Source organism: Triturus cristatus, chromosome 5_2 (genome assembly GCF_964204655.1).
Source record: "Triturus cristatus chromosome 5_2, aTriCri1.1, whole genome shotgun sequence".
In the NCBI taxonomy this organism is placed as follows: Eukaryota; Metazoa; Chordata; class Amphibia; order Caudata; family Salamandridae; genus Triturus; species Triturus cristatus.
In genome coordinates this window covers 786,330,564-786,351,354 of record NC_140588.1, presented here as the reverse complement: position 1 = coordinate 786,351,354, position 20,791 = coordinate 786,330,564, and the positions used below count along the sequence as shown (strand labels likewise).

General features: G+C 43.5%; 1 protein-coding gene across 2 annotated transcripts in view; it reads left to right on the top strand.

Moving 5' to 3' along the window:
* The window catches only part of GPC3 (glypican 3), a 3,264,744-nt gene that overhangs the window by 2,110,447 nt on the left and 1,133,506 nt on the right, over positions 1-20,791 (top strand). For both annotated transcript variants that reach the window (XM_085606673.1, XM_085606674.1), the window contains exon 4: positions 14,493-14,626. In XM_085606673.1, coding sequence (XP_085462799.1) covers positions 14,493-14,626 — 134 coding nt within the window. The remainder of the gene's footprint in view (positions 1-14,492; positions 14,627-20,791) is intronic.

Here is a 20,791-nt window from a genome sequence, read left to right as displayed (position 1 = left end):
CTGGAAACAAGCGATGGTGACACCACTCCTGAAAAAAACAATGCTTGACCCAGCTTTCCCCAAAAATTACAGACCTATCTCCCTCCTACCCTACCCGGTAAAGATCATAGAGTGTATAGTCAGTAGGACACTGTCTCAGTTTTTAGAAACTAACAGCAAACTAGAGGACGTGCAATTTGGCTTCCGTCCAGGACATGGAATGGAGACCACTCTGGTGACTGTGTTGGACGATCTTTGAATGCGAGCAGACAGAGGACGATCGGCCATCTTGATTCTGCTTGACCTGTCTGCCGCATTTGACAAGGTTAACCATGAGATCCTTCTGGCCAGGCTCGAAGAGGGCACAGCACTGAAGTGGTTTCAATCCTACCTATCCAATAGGCAACATGCAGTGGCCCTCCCCAATATCAATCTGAATTCATTAACATCATGTACGGTGTCCCTCAGGGATCTGCGATCAGTCCAATACTGTTCAATGTTTACATGAGTCCTTTGATTGCCGTCATAAGGGCTCATAATGTTAATCTTGTAAACTACGCAGACGATACTCAGCTTATCCTATCTCTTGAGGGAGTCCAATCTATCTCATTGGAAGATTTCCACGCATGTATGCAGGACACTGCACATTGGCTGAAAGAGAACTCCTTCCAATTCAATGCCGATAAGACAGAGGTTCTATGTTGTGCATCTGCGAAAGTTCCTTCTCTACTTCCAATTAATTTTTGGTCCATTCCTACAGCCACCCCATTGGTACCTTCTGAGATGGTGCATAACCTGGGAGTCAGGTTTGATGACAAATTGAGCCTAGAACGAAAGTAAACACAACAGTTGGGAGTTGTTTCTCCCTAATTAGAGTACTCCGTGAGATTCTTCTGATGCTACCAACACAGGCTAGAGCATTGATAGTAAGAAGTATTATCCTGAGCCGGCTGGATTATTGTAATGCTTTGCTACTGGAGTCCCCAAAGTTTTTGATTGAGAAACTCCAGAGAATCCAGGTAATGACGGCTAGATTAGCCTTAATGAAGCCACGATGCTCATCTGCTTCTCAGGCTCTCTCGGAGCTGCATTGGCTCCCAGTATCGCAAAGGATACAGTTTAAGTCAATCTGCATTGTGTTTAAAGCTCTGCATGTTGCTGGACCGAAACCAATGCAGAACAAATTTGCATGGTATACTCCTACCCGGAGTCTCCATTCTTCTTCTGCCAAATTGGTGAAAGTGCCCAGGTTTAGAAAAACAAAATCAGGAGGTAGGGCCTTTAGTACTGCAGCAGCGCGACTCTGGAACAAACTCCCAACTGACATTAGACAGTTGGAAGACTTTTTTAAGTTCAGGAAAAGAATAAAGACATGGCTCTATATGAGAGCTTGATTTCTATCGCTTTTTTAGTCCTCCTTGTTTACATTGCTCACTGCCTATCTTTATCATCTGCTGACCACTTGGGCACATGCATCATAAGCGCCAGGGTACCCGTAGGGTGATAGTGCGCTTTATAAATGTTGATAACATTAACATTAACATAGTGAAGAAAGTTAAGGTCAGTAGCCAGTGCTCTGAACCTGTCTTCCATGGTGACCCTGGAGTGCTCTTTGGAAGCCAGTAATTTATCCAGCTTGTCAGATGTGGCAAGGGCTGCCTTCCTCTCCCTGCGAGGTGCCGGGTGCAGGGGAGGGTCACCAAGCAGGAGCTGGCACCTAGGGCCCAGTGTTTGAGCGTAGTCTGCCCATAGGTTGGGGGCGATCCCATGATGTCAGCCAGGGACCCCAGCAAAGACACCTGCAGTGGATCAGTCAACATCGCACCCCTGATCTAGAGCATGTCGGGGAGCCAGTTTGGATGAGAAGTCCTGCACAACCAAGATGAATTGATGTCCCAGTCTTGGCCAAGCTGTGGTGTGCAACTGCTGCCACCCACCTCCTCAGGCCAGTTACCGGCACCTGCCAGGAATCCCCCAGGGGTCCGGCAGGGGCCACTGCCCCGCAGGGGTCAGTCGCAAGCAGTCTAAACCAAGAAGGGAGGAGGTGGGGGTGCTGACCCAAGGCACTCCGGTGAGGCCCCCTGCGCCTCAATTGTGGTGCCAATTCGGGGATCAGGAGCGGAAGAGGGCGGTCCCCTGCATGTCCACCCTGCCCTTCCCCCAGGGGGTCAGGGCCAGCTAGGCAGGATCAGGCAGAGAGGCTACATCAGAGCAAGGAGACACCAATGTCCAGCCTCCGACAATAGCACCCCATGCGCCTCAATTATAGCAGGAATCAGGAGCCAAGTGTTGGCAGGGGCCACCCTCCGAGAAGGACCAGCGCGAAGCCCCTCTCCACTGTGGCTAAGTTCAGGCAAGCAGGAGGCAAACAAGCGCTGGGAAGGAGCAGAGCCAGGCCCTCCAGCAGAGGAGTCACCCCCGCACCTCAGCTATGATGCCAATTCTGGGCCTAGAGGGAGGTTGGGACCGATAGCCTCCCGCCCGGGAACAACGCCACAGTCCCCACTGGAAAGGTGTCTTGTCCAAGATCTTGCCCCGCACCTCGATTATGGCACCAAATTAGGGGCCTGACTGAAGGCTCTGTCTGGCAGTCCCTGACCTGAGCATGGTGCCGCACTTCACACCCAGCAGGAGACAGTGTCAAGTGCCCCACTTACGTGCGCCCGAGGGGTCGGCCTCATGGCAGCCCCTGAAGGTGCAATCCTTACCACCCGTTCCAGCACAAGCAGCGGAGACGGGCCCAGCTCACAAAAATGTGTTTTTGGACCTGATTTTATCCCTGTCCCCACATGACTGATCATCCTGAAACACTCTAGGTAGGAGCTGAGGTGCATTCACTTTTTTTTGGAAAGTGGGTCCGACCCCCGACACCAGGTGCCTTTGTCCTATAATAGCAGCCTTAAGCTCCCACGTGAGTCACTGGAGTGAGGCTGCCAGTAGAGGAAAAAAAGCCCCTTCAGCCAATCAGAATATTGCTCTATTATTTAAAATTGCGTGCATGCGAGTCTCATGGGAGTCCCACGAACCCAAACGTCCAGATATATATACATTTTGAACCTTAATGTCTCGGAACTACTGAATGCATTTGCACCAAATCACAAAAAGCACACTTTCTGACTAAAGAACTAGTTATGCTCCAAATGTTGTGTAATTCTGTGCAGCTGCTTTTTCTGTATCAATTCCTAAAATTTCCATTGAGAATTAATAACGGAAAATGTTTGGGAGCCCACATTTTCTGGGTTCATACTGACGCCAAACATCATCCTAAAACTCTCTAGTTTATCTAATGTTGGAGTTTAGTGGCTTGTTCATTTATAATGCAGATTAAATGAACTTCACATAATGAGTGTGGCCTATTCCCGTTCCACTAATCCTATCGTATTTCTTGATTTTAATTAGAGTTGTGTTCAAGGCCTAAAATACATGCCCAGTTATTTGAAAACCTTCTACAACAGTAGGGCTATAAACCACCAATCCACCCCACTTGTCTATTTATTATAAAATGTAATAGGTTTAGAATGCACTTTGATGTACGATGGGACTGTACAAGGTGCTATTTGTTCTATTATTGTGAACATACACTCTATCATTGAGGGGTTACTCGATTGCTATATCATATGTAACAATGAGTTAAAGGGAGCGGTCAATGGGTTTGCAAGAATATCTTTATAAGTTTATAGAACGAAGATGCGAATCATCCAGTCCTAGGGATTTGATGATTGCTTGGAATGTTGTGGATTTTTTTTACAACATTGTTAGTACTTGGGAATTCCAGTTTGGCTTTAGACTCTTCACTCAAGTAGGAGAGTTTAGTATTCTTCAGACATTACACATATGAGTATTAATTTGCCTCTTCGGTAGGGAACAATTTAGAATAATAATCTGATATCATTTTGGTTTTGTCTCAGTTCCCACATAGTTCATGTGCTGACAATTTATCATTATTTACAATGTCCTCATAATAAAACTCATATTAAAATAATTTCATATAAAGCCAAAAAGAGCTCTGCTTTAAATGTTTAATTTACCCCTTCCCTCTTGGAATATTTAGTGGGTGATTTAGGTACTAGTGAATTGGTTACTCCATCGCAACGATGACCGAGTATCCTCTCTCCCTAACTCACGGTCCACCCGCCTGAATTATGGCCGGGCAGACCTTAAGCTTGTTGACAAAGAGCCTACTCCAGCTCTGTCAAAGCCACTCTCCTCTGGCATCTGCCCAATTGAGAGTGGATGACCTATGTTTTACTGCCTGTCACTATCAGGTAAAACCTGGAATTTAGGGAAAGTAAAAAGTTTCAAAAAATGATGACCCCCACACACCAAGGGAGAAACCTCCCATGGTGTGGGGTCATTAGTTTTACATTTTTCAAAAAAAAGACTTCCACTTTGGGACGATATAACAGTTTGAAGCACAGAAATCTTATTTGACGGAGTAATTCATCAGACTTTTACAACATTGACAGAAACTGCTGTGATAGCGATTCTGGCCAATGCTAAGAGGACCTCAGGCCGGAGGATACCTCTACCTATGGAGGACAGGATGTCCATCAGGGTGACGGAGTGATTCAGTCCGTCAAGCTGACGGACATACAACTGTCCTTCAAACCCTAAATTAGGACTCAATTATGCCTGCATAATATAATTGAATCTGCCTGTTTATTTATAAATGAAAGGCTTCTGATTTGAGATGGGAGTTTTGCTTTGTAGTTCCTGCTTTCTTCTCTACTGAGTTGCACTAGTGATACCCTCCATGTAAAAGGGGCATTAGGTGCATCTAAAATGTTTTCTCATACAATAGTTTTAAAAACATTGTTTATAGTTGTTTTCGAAATGTCCCTCAATTTACATCTATTTGAAAACTGTCTTTTATTGGAAATTCTAGCAAATGTTTCTAATTCAACTTCTCATGGGTAATTCAGGCTAATGTCAGTGGTGGGTCATATGTGTACACTCATGCACATGACGTAAGACTAGAAGAATGTGAGAATGAATCCTACATAAGAGAAGTAGATCTTAGTAATATTATGCATATTATGTATAATATTATGTATATGTTTTTGCGGAGAATATTCACTAGCAAATAAGCGAAAACTGCTGTAACCTTCTGATAGAGGGTATATTTTTGGAGTATATAATGATGATGCAGAAGCTTTTAGCCTTATTAAATATGTTTACAATTAAAAAGGATAACAGCATTGAAATTTATATAAAAGAAGAATAAACAAGCATAACGGAGTATTACGGAGATGTGTGTTGTCAAGTTGGTGTAACGTTACTATGAGGAAACATTTATAACAAGCATTTGCAATGCAATAGGTCTCGCATTTGCGAGAGTTTGAGCTACTGGCATTGTAAATGACTATGCCTTTTATTTATGTGTATTGAAAACCTGCACGTGGTGCGTAAACACGCACTTGTACTTTGTACTTGTACTTGTAGTCCTTGCTTACGAGAAGCAAGGCTGGCAGTAAAAGAGGCGCCATTACTGCCAGCCTTGCTTCTCGTAAGCAATGACTGCAATGTCAATAGCTCAAACTCTCCCAAATGGTAGACCTGTTGCATTGCAAATGCCTGTTAGGTATTTTATTTGCTACTGGAGCCACTTTTATTTTGGTGCCCAGGCCTAGTTTCTGTCCCAGTCCGACCCTGCCTCCAATCTATCTCATAAGTAATCAAAGGGTTAACCCGTTGACCTCAGCCACTACACACTAAAATCATATACCCATGGCTCAAGGAATAAGACCGCACCGCCAGACCGGGAAAGTAACTGAAGGACAATACCATACAACATAACCAAAATCTGATTCAGACTCATGTCTGTGTAAAGTGCTCAGACTGACGAAACTTCTCAGTTGTATTAAGTAACACCAGTAGCATGAGGTGTGCTCCACTAAAGAAGATAACGTAAGCTGAGAATTTTGGTTACTTTGTGCGAATCGCCTATCCTGTTTTCAAATTTGTTGTCTGCAGGTGGATGGATCCATGTATGAGTGCACCTCTAAGAGTTAAATACATACAGTTACATACAGTTAAATACATGTGGAAATATATCATTGTATTCATTCTCAGAACACAAAACAAATATGTATAAATATCAATAAGATGACAAAAAACAAATATGGATACAGACGAAATGTTAAAACAATACCATTAAACAGGGGCTGCGGGGCTATTATAATGTTGGACAAACTTCAAGTCCTACAATGCAGCAGTCCAGACGGTTGCATTCTGGGATTTCCTTCCAAAATTGTAAACATGTATTAAAGAAATCCCATCCTCTTAAAAGCGAAACAAGCCTGAAAATGTTGCATTCTGGGGCTGGTAGTTACGCCTTTAACTGTAAGTTTAGGCACAAAAAAAGAAAACATCAAATGTGTGATGTGCTACAGTGTCAAAGCATACTCATGTTCTGACCTGATGTGGGAGCACTTGGCAACCATGAGAAAGGATAGGGGCACTTCATTTGTTTGTATACTTGCAGCCAGTTTGGACGACCAAAGCTGAAACTGCGGAGATCACCAGAGCCTCGGTACCAAAATACGACGTTTCATGAAGTGGCCACTTCCAAACAAAACCATGAGGACATACGTTAGATGTGCCGTGCGGGCTGGACCTTTGCAGCACACAAGCAGACACAGCTTCAAATCTGCCGCTTTCAGAGGTTCACGTAGTGCAAAGGTGCGAGTGCCCAGCAGCCCCAGTTCAGTCATCCAACTAATTATTTAAATAAAACAACTGGCACGAGTACTACAACCAAAACTTCGCCCGATTTAAAATAACTCCACCACTCACAAATCACTTCACCAACAAGCTTTGGTAAAGCTGATAGGTCTTGGCTATTCGAAATCTATTGGCTTTCTTAATTTCTTTTGTGGTGTGACGGGAGGAGCAAGCAGGTCGGGGAAGGAGATTACATGGACCAACAACAACGGGGCAGGGCGTCACAGCGTAATGAAAATTAAAAACATAGTTTTAAAAAGCGCTGTAATGCGGACAGCACTATCCGTGGCATAGCATTTTTTTCTAACTTTATATTTTGTTTTTCATTATATTTAAGCTGTGACACGCCATCGTTGACCGCGTTATAGCACATTTAAAAATAAAAAACTTTCAGCCTTGCTGCTGCACAACATGGATTAAGAAAACAAGCTGTTGCCATTGCGCGAATGAGGAAAAAAGCGCCTTTGATTAAGTTAAAGCTATTTGCTTTGCTAATGGTATTGCATAGTGAAGCAAATGGCTTAAACTTAATAAAAGGCGAGACCTAATGCATTTTTAATGCTTGTTGTCATTGCCACCCCCAACGCCTAAATTTACGGCAAAGCTTTGTCCGATTCTCTATTGGAAGTGAATTTGGGTAAATCCAGATGGGGGTCTATTGAGTTAGAGGGACGCAGCCCTCTGTAGTTTGATTATATCAAAGATGTTGCTACTCCTTGGCTAAGCAGCGTGTACGGCAAACCTGTTGGACTCGCAAGGCATGATGGTAGTATCTTACCATCCGGGTGTTGGAGTGAGGTGAGTGCACCTGTTTCTGAGTGTCTACTGCTTCTGTGATGCTGTGCCAGCGACAGAGCGGGATGGGGGAGGGACACAGGCGCGCAACACCCATTGGACTCACAGGGCTTCAGCCCCCCCCCGTCGTGTGTTGCAGCCCGGGCTGAGACACCTTCCCGGGCCAAAAAGCAGCCGCACCCGAGCACTTCACAGGTCTTTAAAAGACCATTTGCATGTTAATGAGGCCTTGCTGTTGTTTCACCCCCTCTAAGAGCCCCTGCAGCTCCACTCTGCCTATTGCTTAAAGTTCAGCCCCTCCGAAATTTTTGCTCAGCCCCCCCCGAAATTTTTGCTCAGCCCCCCCCCCCGAAATTTGGCTCTAGTTGCGCCTCTGGAGGGACAGGTATCCCTACTCACCGCTGTTACTCAGGACAGTGGCTCTGAGTGTTCCACCTGCTCTTAAGTGAGGAGTGAGATGCAATGGGCAGCTGTGCTTAGCTCTTCGCCGTACCCCTGTTACCTGAACACAGTGAGTGTCCTAACCGGAAGCGCTCCTTTCACAAAGCATGGATTTGTGTGACGGAACCAGATACCAGCCCTCGAGGAGTACATTTAAAAAACAATCTGCAGCTGTAATAGTTGTCAAGGGCAATTGTGTGTGGTTCTGGAATTCATCCGCTGGAATGCAACAGCAGCACTATTTTGACGGAGAGGCGCAAGTGGCGAGGGAGGATACAGCGAGAGGTCTTCACTGGACCAGGTCTCCTGAGCCCCCTTCATCGCCCGTCACTGCAATACATCTCTGACGTTTATTAATATTAATTAATTTTATTAATAAAACAAAAAACTTGCTCTTGGGAAATCACTTCATTTTTCAAATAACTGAAATTGTGGAAAATAAATAGTGAACGCAGTGTGAATTGTTCTTTTCAGTTGTTTCGGTAAACAAAACTGACGAGTTTGAATGGACATTTATTCCTGTAGATTCTGCAGATTCTGGCATTTTTTCCTTTAGCAATTTACAAGCCCCTTGCGCCACTTTTGCGTCACTTTTCCCATGTTAAAAGTGACGCAAAAGTGGCTCAAGGGGCTTGTAAATCTGCCCCTTTGTCTGGAGATTGACACTACTCTTTATCGGAATCCAACTCGATGTACGGCCGCAGTGTTCCTACTCCTGAGGGCGGAGGCTTCCGTGACTCTGTCCAGCACCCCTGGGGTGCCAGGAATGGACCCACCCTGCTTGTCTGGCTCTTGGGAGTAGCTGTAAACCTCCTGTCTACTGTGGACCATGGGTGTGACTTGTGTCCTGTACAATGGTTAGCCCTTCTGTGACACTACTTTACACATACCTACGCACACATACACAAGAGTTGACTAGAAGCAGAGCAGTAGGGGGTTAGGTAGTGCTCCATTAAAGAGGTACAATATTATTGGTTACTCTAGGTTTAAACATCAGGACTAAGGCGGTATTCCGTGGTTGGCCGGGCCAGCTTCCTGTCGCGCCACAGGTCAATGCACCACAGCTTTGGAAGATTTTAAAAATAGAGGGGGGCGAGCCACAAATTAGCGCAGAAAGCCGAGCCAATGGTCTGGCGCAGATCTTGAGCCCGTGAATTGGCCGAGCCCTGAAAATGTTTGCTATGAAAATCATAGACCAAACACCATGTAAATTACGGTCAAATCTCTTCAAAGTAATTTTTTTAAAATGTATTTAGCATGTGGAAGCTTAGACATTATTAACACGTCACATCATAGCACTGTACTGCGAAGTACTTTATTAAAAGTGAGAATTTTTAAATATGAACCATCAGTGAACTAAAAGGCAAGACAATGGCCACGTATTGTAAACCCTGTACTGTCCCGGGTTGCTATAGAGTAATATTCCTTATGTTAAGGCGTTGTTGTTACCTCTTAATGCATCTTTCAACAGTTTTGTATTAAGGCACCAACTCCACCCGGGAGTATTGAGCGTTTGCATAGGCACGCGTTACATTATACAAGGTCACCCTTCATTGTTTATAGAGATAAGGAAATTAAGTGGTTTGCCTAGTATCACAGAGTGTTGAGCGGCGCCGGGACTCTGGCTTACCAGATCGAACGTCAAGAGCTCTGGCTGTAACGTCACATCCTTGGCAGAGGGAGGCAGAAACCACATGAAGGCTCGGCTCGTAATGGGCTCGGGGTTCCAACAGGACCTCGAGCTGAGCCAGGGCCGGGCTTCAGGGTGGACCCGGGCTCGAGTTCCAGTGGCTCGCCCACCTCTATTAAAACCATGTTGCAGATCCTTAAATTGGATAAATCACCATCCATATCCGGTGTCTAAGCTCCCTTCGTCTACAATCTACTCGCCCCGGCGCCCCCCTCCCTCCGCCTCCTTCCTTCTAAAGCACGGGAAATGCAGTTGATTGTACAAACTGTCAGCGAGTAGTCAGGACAGGTTCTAGTTCTCCAAGTTTAATGTAACTTATAAAGTGGGTGGCGAGTACAACGCAACACATCATAACAGAAGCGCCAGAACGGCAGCTAGCTCCTGCTTCGGCCTCTAGGCGCCGTCCCGCAAACTGCCCCAAAGTTGGCTTGAAAGGGAGCGATTCTGAGCTGGAAGCACTCAAACACCCAGGAAAGAGCAGAGGCGGGCCTGTGCGCTGCTTGCAGGAGGACTGAGACACTCTGACTGAGGCCAGCTCGTCCCTCCCACGGACACCGGCTCGGTGGAGCGAAAAACACTCCTGACTCCACAAGTGGATGGAATGCAGAGAAAGGGTCCTGAGTGCTGTGTACTGTACAGAGAGAAGTCCTGCGGGCCCAAGTGCGTCCTGGTCCTGTCTGGGCATGAGAGGAGACACCAGGCAACAACAAAGTAGTCCCTACGTTGAAAGTTACTGCCCTGCAGGGTAAGGTAACTGTAGTTGGTCGATGCTGCTTCCTCCGAAATCGGAAGAAAACGGAAGTGACGCATCGGCCCACCAGCCAATAGTGAGCGAGTTTAAAAGAGCAATACCACATTTAATCCAATGGCAAGGGACAAAACAAAAAAAACGCACTGGGTGGAGTTTCACCCTTAATACTAATTACTTGATGCCTCGTAGAGGCAGCGCATGCGCGCTTCCTATGCGAGACCTAAAAATGAAAGGTTTCTATAGCAGTGCATGAGGATACACTGCAGAGCAGAAGGAAGTGCAAGCAAAATTAAAATTTTGAAATCATGTTCATTATTTTATCTCACTGCAGTAGCAGGCACATGCATCATCATAGGGTTTTGCGATTCCTTAATTGCGATTATTAAGGAATCGCAATTAAGGAATAGCAAAACCCTATGCATGTAGGAATCGCTAAAGAAATAGCGATTCCCACAAATTCCTTAATTGCGACTTGCAGATTGCGAGTCGCAATTAAGGAATGATGATGCATCCCAAATGCAAAAATACTGGTCGCAAAGGGGCAGATTCTGAGAATCTGCCCGTTTGCGACCGGTTTTGTGCTTGATGCATGTGCCTGTAGATCTCTTAATGTAGATAAGTGAATGACATAATTAAGGGGCATGTTATCAAGAAACAGCGTTAAAATTATCGCGGCTTTAGATGCAGTTTTTGTGGCAGAAAACTGCCGCTAAAGCGGCGATAATGGGCTTGATAATATGAATTCCCATAGAAGCCCATGTTCAGGTGTCAACATGTGCCTCTATTGGAATTCTCTGCGGCATATTATCAAACCCATTATCTCCGCTTTAGCGGCAGTTTTCTGCCGCTAAAGCGGTGATCATTTTAACGCCGTGCTTGATAATATGCCCCTAAATTCTGTCATTGCCTGGATGCATACAAGGGTGATTACCTCACCTTCATGAAGTCAGAAATCACAACCAACATTTCTTCAAAACAGCAGCTCTGTTCCTTTTTGCCTGCATATATCAAAATCAAATCCACTCTGGTAACGTGGATACCCCCTCTTTGTGTTTTATTGACAGATGACTCTTGAATTGATACTATTATGGTCTTTGCTCCTATTAGTGAGGTTATGTAGATTTAAATCTTCAAGAGTTTAATTTCAAAAGGTATGCATCTTACAAGAAAACATCTTCCAGGGCCATATGTGAAAGCGTGTTGCGCAGAATTCTGTGGAGTGTTAAGACCTTGATCATTCATAGTTAATATTTGTAAGTTCCCCACTTGAATATGACTGTTAAATTACTAGAAATGCTAAAGCCTTCATTAAGTGATTTTTGGTGCCTACAGGTCACCCAACTCCCTACAATGTTTCTGTCTGTTTGAGTTGGTAACAGAGCATCAAGTGCCCTTACATCTGCTTTGAGGAATTGCACTTTTTGCATCAGCTCTATGTTCCGTGTATTACACCATAGCCAGAGATATTCCCAGGCTTTCTCCTGTAAAATCGAGAAAAACAACAGTAATATCTCTCTTCTTGTCCAAGCTTCAATCACCCACCAACTCTCTCTGCCCATCTGATATTTCTCTATTCCACGGAGCCACAGGAAAACAAAGTAGAAACACAAAAACATTAAATAACATGAAATATGCGACAAGAGACCCTAGATCTATTTACTGTCGTATAAACCTACATCTCTACCTCAAAGTGGAACTGAACAATAATTACTAATGCTTGATCAATGTCCCAAAAGGAACACGATACAGGGTAGAATTGTCTTTCAGTCATACTACCACATTCTGTTTCATATAAAAAATAGAGATATACCATTGTACAATACAAAACAGCAGCAGACCACCATTCACTTTCTTTCTGAGTTATGAGGCTCATTTTCACCTTTATTTTATTTATTTATTTATAAAGTTTTGTATAGCGCGAACAAGACCCAGATGGGTATCAGAGCGCTTCACAATTTGTAGAGTTGTAAATAAGAAAGGGATTCAAACCAATGTAATTTTAGAGTGCATGCAAGGAAAAGTGATGGAGGGGGTATCAAAGGACATCACATTTAAATAATACAAAGTGTGCTGGGAGAAGAACACACATACTTATGAGAGTATAACCAAACAACTCTGGACTTCACAAGTGATAATATAAGTAGTAGTTAGTCCGAGGGCGGTGAGTTAGACAATAAGCCATCTTCAATTAAGGCAAGAACTTGTTCATAAGGATTATTTTCACTTTCTTTTTGAAAGAAGCCATTGACGAGATTCTGCGGACTTCCGGTGGGAGAAATTTCCAGATCTTCAGGGCCGAGCCTGAGAAAGCTCTGTGACTCATTCTATGTTTGCCGAAAATCTGTGGTTTCAAGAGGAGAGAGTTTGCACTTCTTGATGAGCTACCCCCTCCCGATCGTTCTAGCTTTTGCGCCAAGTAGTGGGGGGTATTGAAATGGATGGCTTTGTGAATCATGCAGGCGATCTTTGGTTGTATTCTTGCTTCAAGTGGCAACCAATTTAGGGATTTAAGGGATGGGGAATTGAGAGCATTTTTCTTTGTACCCATAATCAATCTAGATGCGGCATTCAGGGAAGCCCTTAGTGGGGCCAAGGTATATTTGGGGAGCCACAGAGCATAGCACTGCCATAGTCTAGCCCTGGCAAAACAAGTACTTGAACCACCTTTCTTGTGTCTGTTATACCCATTTTTTACGATATAAACTTTTGGACCTCTGACGATATCTATTTTGACTCATTTTTCAATAGGGCTTCATGTTGTTTACTCAGTTTTTGATCCATTTCATCTGCATTTGCTAGCATTCTGGCTACCCATTCTTAGTACAGAGTATTGTGTTGTGCTCTTGCATCACATAGTTAGCTGAAGGTGAAGCTGTGGTGGACTTTTTTCTTTGTAGATAATTAGTTTGGTAGTAATTTAGACTTTTTTGAGACGCCTCTCTGAGAGATTATTCCTAAGATAAGGGGCCTAAAAAAAAAGACCAAAAAGGCCTCATAGTTTGGAGATAAAGTTTTTGTCTCAAAATCAGTTACACACATTGACCTCACTGGTGATCTGGTTATCAATATACAATTGAAAGTGCAGTGTTTATTTCTTAATAAACGGTAAGAAAGACCATAAATTGAAGTGGATGGGGTATCTCACTCCATCAAATTCAAGGTCCGCCTGCCTGATTTAGAGGTGGGTGGACCTTTAGTATGTTGACGATGAAGTCTACCGCTGCTCCAGAGCCGACGTACTCCTCCAATGGCATATGGGCCGTCGGAGGTTAATTCTTAACTCCAATTGTCCTAATTAGTGTGGTTGTCATTTTTTTTACTGTGATGGTGAAAGACAGTAAAAACAAAAACACCCCCCATGCCATGGGAGAAAACTCCTATGGTGCACAGGTCATTTGTTTTTCATATTCCAAAAACACACTCACACCTTGGGAGTTTGGTTTCGAAAAACCTTTTAAAAATGTAAAGGACATCCGTCATGCTTAATAGAGCTATTCATCAAACATTTACAGCAATGACAGGAACCACCTGGACAGCAGTTGCTGATGCTGTTAAGAGTTGTCAGCGGGGAAGATGGACAATGCTTAATTTGGTTGGGGGGAGATCCGTTGGGATGGTGGGAGCAATGTTCTCAGCCATCCTAACAGAGTCCCCTCCATTGCTATAATCCTGTTTTTGAATATATATTTACAGACATTCATCTAAAAAGTGCAAACGCCAACCAGTTCAAAATGGTTTTAAATGGTTATGCAAAGCATGCGGTCATTATATAATAATTTGGTAGATCTCCATTGGGATATCGATTGAGTATAATGGCCCCTGAACATGACAGCTTTTGTATTTGTGTTTTTTTGACTCAACGCTTTTTCCTGCCTGTTTCTGAATACTTAGTGAAAGAACATCATTCAGATGGGTGCATACACTTTGCAAAGTAAGATAGCAAAAAAATTGATTTGTTTGTTTCTTTCTCCAGCAACAATTTGAGGCCAAAATTTAAACCCATTTAGAAGTGTATGTATCACTGTCAAGAGAAAAATGAACAAAGAAAAAAAATTGTTTCTGATTTACTTTTCGTGCAATTGTTTCAAAAATCGATTTTCCTATATTTTTCAGATTCAGAAATTGTGTAGCAACTCAAAACAGAGACACTCAAGAGCAGTACAACTTCCTGAAGATCTGTATCTTGAGAAGAAAATCACAAAAGTCTCACACATAGAAAATGAAGATACTTTAACTAGCAGAAGAAGGTAAGTCAGAACTGAATATGTACATGTTTGTATGTATGTATGTGCTATTTGTGTAGCACAAAACTAGCCAAAAAGCAGTGGAGCGCTGTAAAGAATCAAAGGCAAGCATACAGTCAGCGAGTGATAAGAGAGGAGGAGGAATGTGCCATTGTTGTACCGAATATATCAGTAATGGAAGCATTTTATTTCGAAGTGGGATCAATACCAGTAAAGAGAGGGCAACATTTACCAAATGTGGTTGACTTTACAGATATGCTGTGTGTCCATCATCACCTGATTGGAGATGGAAAATGAGGGCACAGTGTAGCTTGTTGAATTACTTCAAGTCTGGATACTCTAAAGAACATTGTCACAATGACTGTATGATGACATCTTGATTTCATCAACAATGTCATTTGATATGTCATTAATGATGTTACCAATAATGTCATTTAATTTGTCATGACTGATGTAATATGTGAGGTCATAAGCAGTGAATGATGGAGGTGGAAATTATATAGTTAGCTCAGTAAAATGTAACTGCTGAGATTTAGTATATTTTTGTTTTTTCAACATTAGTTATCTCAGTTCAACACGTTAACTATAGCGCCACTTTAACCCTTTGATTTTTCATTGAGTTTTTGGTATATTTTTTTAACAAAAGTAAAGATCTTATTTGCATACCTAATAATAAAGTTATTTTAACCTTTCATTTTTTCTGTGAGTTTCTGTGATTTTCTCTTTATATATTAAAAGTTCACTATACATGCAACCCCCTCAGGCAACCTGCACCCAAATACTCCTGGGTGCCCAAACCCCCACTACACAGGGCCGAAGGCCTCTGACCAGGCCTTCTGCCCAACCCTCTTATGGCACAGCATTTCGCTGTTCACAGTGGGCAATACACCTATGGCAGGCCCTGCATCCAATGCTCTGTGGATATCAAACCAAATGAACTTCGCCCTTGTGCAACAGAGGAGGTTGATTGGTGGTCAGTCCACCCTCCCCTGTCACCTAACCTGTAGGCACATATAAAATCACCCAGTCTCTTTAATTGTGAAAACGGATTTCATCATGACTGCCTTTTTCAATGCCTCCAATTAATGAGATGTACATGATGCATCACCATTGCTAAAATTATATCTATATCACAATAAATCCTGTGTATTTACACACACACACACACACTAATCCTTTTTTGGTGTATTTAACTCTCCTATAAGGCAATAGCATATAGGGTACAAACTGCCCCCATGCCATTAAAACTTAAATGTCTCCTGTGGACTGCAGCACCTATTATGCCATGATAGGCTTAAAACATGCGTTCAGGCATACCAGTGTAGGTACTTTGCATTGAAGGTGCATTGTTACCAGGCAATGTATACCTGTTAATTTTCTGTCTCAAAATAGTGGTCTTGACACTTTGATTGATCCAGGTGGGTACTGACTCTGAAATTGCATGCTAATCAGGCTTAGGACCAGTGTTTTGTCCTCTAAATGTAGATGGTAATTGGTATAATTCAAATTGGCCAAGACAACGTACCTGCGAGTCCCTAGTATATGGTAGGACATGTAAGTTTGGAGACCCCAGTGGATTGCTGTGGTGTCTGGTCTCATTTTTAAGCCAGGCCTGCCTTACAATATAAAGTATGTTTTATATGCCCTAGTAGAGAAAAACGGCCAAAGTAGTTTTTTCCTATTTTAGTGCTGCTAGCCCCATGGGCCAACATGGGAAAGCTTATTAAAATTATTAATGTCTAACTTTTAATTGGAGCTAGCTAGGCATATCATTCAAAGTATACGAAAAATGGCTAAATTAAATCCAACAACTTGCCACGGTCGAATTGATTTGAACTATTATAGGAAAGTAGTTTTATAACTTTCTATCCTGAAATTACCTAAAGCAGCCCTGTAGCAGCCTCTTCTGATTGATCAGCCTTTTGCAGCCTGAGCCAAGCTGCGACCTGAGTAGGTGTGAAGAGGCTTGGGACTGCAACAGTAAGTCATTCATTATGAGGAGATTTGCTTCTTGGAGAAGCCAGGGAGAGGAAGGGGGCTGGGGAGATAAGCTGGACTTCAAAGGTAGGAGAACCGATATCACAGAACCTAGGCCAGCCCCTACTTCCTTGATACCCAACTAAACAGGAGCCCCCCTAATTAGATTAGGAGAGGGGCTGGAAAGGAAGTGTAGTGACCTATTAGCCATACCTTTGGGATGAGTTATCCAGACACACACAACAAGAACAGATTTTCCCCATTTTTATTATTTGTCAAAACAGTGCATTCTGAGTCACAAATATGCTGACAACTTTGCAGGAAGTAGTCATAGCAGAAGGAGGTTACTTTACCCATTCTTGTTGGGTTGTTCCCCACTCTTGTCAATCCAGAATGGGGGATAAATATAGGAGAGCTGCATAAGCTCCTCAGCTCACTGCCTGGAACATCAGAAGAAGTACTACCCTGCTGGACCCTTGGACTGCACCACAGAAGGCTTGCACTCAGATGACAGCACCTGCTGGGCTCATAAGACTCCACAAAGAAAGGACTGCGCTGACTCAAAGGAAAAGGACTGGACTCCCTGATCAGCAACAGGTACAACAGAGCTGGAAGAAGTTACGCGCCAAGCCAAAGAGAGGCACAGCTGACCAGTTGTAACTGAGGTTTTTCTAAAATGTGCAGGTGCATCTAGTCCTAGCTACCCAGAGGCAATCCAGAGTATATGAACTCCTGGCTGGTGCTACTGGGCCTCATTTTCCCCAAAGGAACCAAGAAACTGCAATAACTAAAAGTTTGAAAACCTCATGCAAAGTTTTTCAGAAAAGCTTGACGATAAGCCTGGCTCCACGTTGAGTGTCAAGCCACTGTGGTTGACTTCTGAATTGGCCTGACCATGCTGGATTGTCCTGCTGAATGCTCTGGAGCTTTTGGCAGTCGAGGATAAAGACATCCAGAGACTCACCGAGGTATCGCACTGCTACAGGCCAACGTTGTTGAGTTGATCTCCAGATCTGAGAAAACTAAGGACTCTGCGTCAAGAAAAAAGCTCCAAGAAAAAGACTGAGGGCCTGTTTTAGATCTCGATGGACAAGTTACTTATTCAGCACAGTGACAGATATCCCATCCGCCGAAATATATATCCCATCATATCCTATGGAATATATATTTCAGCGGACGGTATATCCATCAATGTTGTGGCATAGTAACCCGTCTGCTGAGATTTCAATCTGGCCCTAATTCCGAAGTTAAACTTTTTACCAGAACCAAGCCCTCAACCTTTCCGATCCACGCTCCATTGCGGTCAGCCTAAATCTTTGACTTCTTTGTCCCAGTCCAGCATGACCAGATTGTTGTAAGTGGCATTGTCAGGTTTTTGGAACTAGAATACAAACATTTTTAGTTAATCTTTAAAAATTCATACCTCCGGTTCCCTACGTTTGATTTTTGTCATTTTAAAGATAAACAGATTCTCTGTTTTTATAAATGAATGTTGTTTTTTTGTTTTGTATCTTTTATTATTTATTGTTTTGGTGGTATTAAATACTTTACACATACCTGTAGCGTCTTCCCCAGCCCGGGAGCATGCAAATAAACACACCACACAGGAAGCTCTGTAACAGACGTCTGTATTCCTCTATATATGATCATACACTGCACACATTGCTCCATACATTTTCTAACCACATTTTAGCATCTCCCAACAGACTATGTAATTCTGCTTTAGAGTTCCCCTCGAACCGCAAGATTCCTAGTGTTCATAGAATCAAGACACTACATCTCCCCCTTTGTTAAATAAAAAGTTCAAACAACATTAGAGTTATAGTTCCTTAATGAATCATCAAGGTGCTTGCACTGGTTTACCAGATCGGATGGCACGAGGTAGTTGAGGGGCACCTTGATGGGGCATCGATTACATGGACTCAGGTGTTTGATCTGGATATTCAGGGGTGTGATCACCTCACTCATGACCTCAGAACATCGAGGTCGATGTTAAAAGTGTGACGAGTCCCATGTGACAGACTTTCCAGGACAATGCGCAGTCACCATGTGTCCTTTGCCTGTTACAACCCTCAAAGGTTTGACAGGTTACAGAGTGATCAGCATATGCTTTCATTTTCCACTTTCGAAAAGTGTTTATGACATGAACCTTATCAGCATTCATCAATTGGTCCGATGTCCATTGTGGTAGTTTAGTTCTGATGGCTCTCCCACAGAAAATGCTGGCAGGACTCTGACTAGTTGTGGAGTGAGGAGTTGATCGATAGGCACAAAGGGCTTGGTTTAGATCGATTTGTCCCATCAATGTTCTCTGAATAACCCTCTTGGGGGTGCCCATGAATTGTTAAAGAATACCATTGGCATGGGGCCAGAGAGGTGTACACTTTTGACGCTTGACATTATATCAAAAAAGAGACTTTTTGAATTGTTTGCTGTTGAAAGAAGGGTCACTGTCAGATTTGAGAGCGGTGATGCCCCATGCCACATGGATGTCATCAAGCTGCTTGATGACTTTGTCATGAGTTGTCGAAGATAAGTCTTCCACCAACGGAAAATACAAATATTCATCAATGACTACCATGAGATGATGAGTAAAAGAAGATACTATATAGGTGAATGAAAATGAAAAAACTAGGTTGGTGGTGGATAATCCCAGGGAATCCTTGTGATTATTTCTTGGTGCCCTCACACATCCAAATGGATGGCATGCTTCATCATAGGGCATGCTCCTCATCGGGCCAGTGCTGCAGTTCCCTGAAGGCCCCGCAAGAGAGCTCTTTATCAGAGATCATTTTAGTATTTACCCATAATGATGCAGGTATGTGTGAGGAAGTGAAATGTATAGGGTGGAGTGTGTGCAAATAACCAAACTGGTTTTAATATGATGGTTCCTGTGGCAGAGATAAAAGCGATGAAAAGGGGGCCATTATGAGGGCTCAATGGACCAAGATAGACTTAACGTGTATATGCGGTCAAGTCGACAGGTTTCACACCTGTTGGACAATCCGGATCTTTGGTGTTTCTTCAGGACCTAGAACATTCCTGCCCCACACCTAGAGAGTGTTGTGTAGTGCCAGGTACTCCCCTATTATGAAAATACCTTAGTATATGATTGTCCAACCTTTATGAATCAATCTGTCAGGCCCCTTAGGTCAAACGCAGATGGTAGCTAGCTGTTGCTAAAATAGTTGTCTTGCACGGAGAGCGCCAAAGACCTACCCCACCTCTACTCACGTGGTACTATGAGATTATGTCCATTTCCTAGAGTCCCAAAGAAATCAACTGCAACTCTCTCCCAGGCACGTGCTGGATGGATAGGCATTGTCAATTGACGCTGCGTCACCTTGGAGGATAAACAGTTACAAAGGTGGCACACTTTTAGGTCTCTGTCACTTCATTCATCTAGGTGAGAGAACCACACTTAGGGGCCAATTACCATGCGGCTCAGTCGGTCGGAGCCTTCAAAGCCGCATTGTAATGGGCTCCTCGGTTTACTTTTCAACCGCCTAATTAAGATATAGGCGGTTGGAAAGTAAACCGGCCGGTCCTTCCGGCTGGCTTCCGATGGGCTGGGAGAGCATGTCGAGCAGTCAGAATTCGGGCAAGTAATCTTAATCGCGAGCCTTTCCACCCTTGAGATTACAATGCACAGTTTTGGACATGGTTTCCATGCCGGCCTGTCCGACATGGAAACCCTGTCGGAAAGCGTGTTTAGGGTCCCCCAGCAGGGCCCACTTTCATGCATGGCCTCCGGATGGAGGCATTTTTGATCCCTGCACCTTGTGGAGGAGCACTTACAGCCATAATGCATGCTCCCATAGTGAAATGTAAGAATGTGACCGAACAGTGTTAGGTCTCATCCTAATGAGGCGGTCCAGACTGCCGAACGGGTGTCAGTCAGTCTCATGACCAAGTCGGTGTCAGGCAGAAGCAATTCCGCCCAACATCGAAATCAGGCCCTCGGTCTCTTGGAGCTCTTTTGTTGGTGACAATGCCATGATGTCCTTCATGGGCCAGCTCAATGACTTGCTGTCGCAGGCTCTCAGGTATGAAGATTCTCTAGCCTCTCAATATGATACTTTCTCGGGTGATGAATTGCTCATCCTGCACATTTTTGAATATTTGGAATTCAACATCATCAGCAAAAGGTTGAATACTTTCCTTCCAAGACTGTGTTGTAATTAGGTCTTT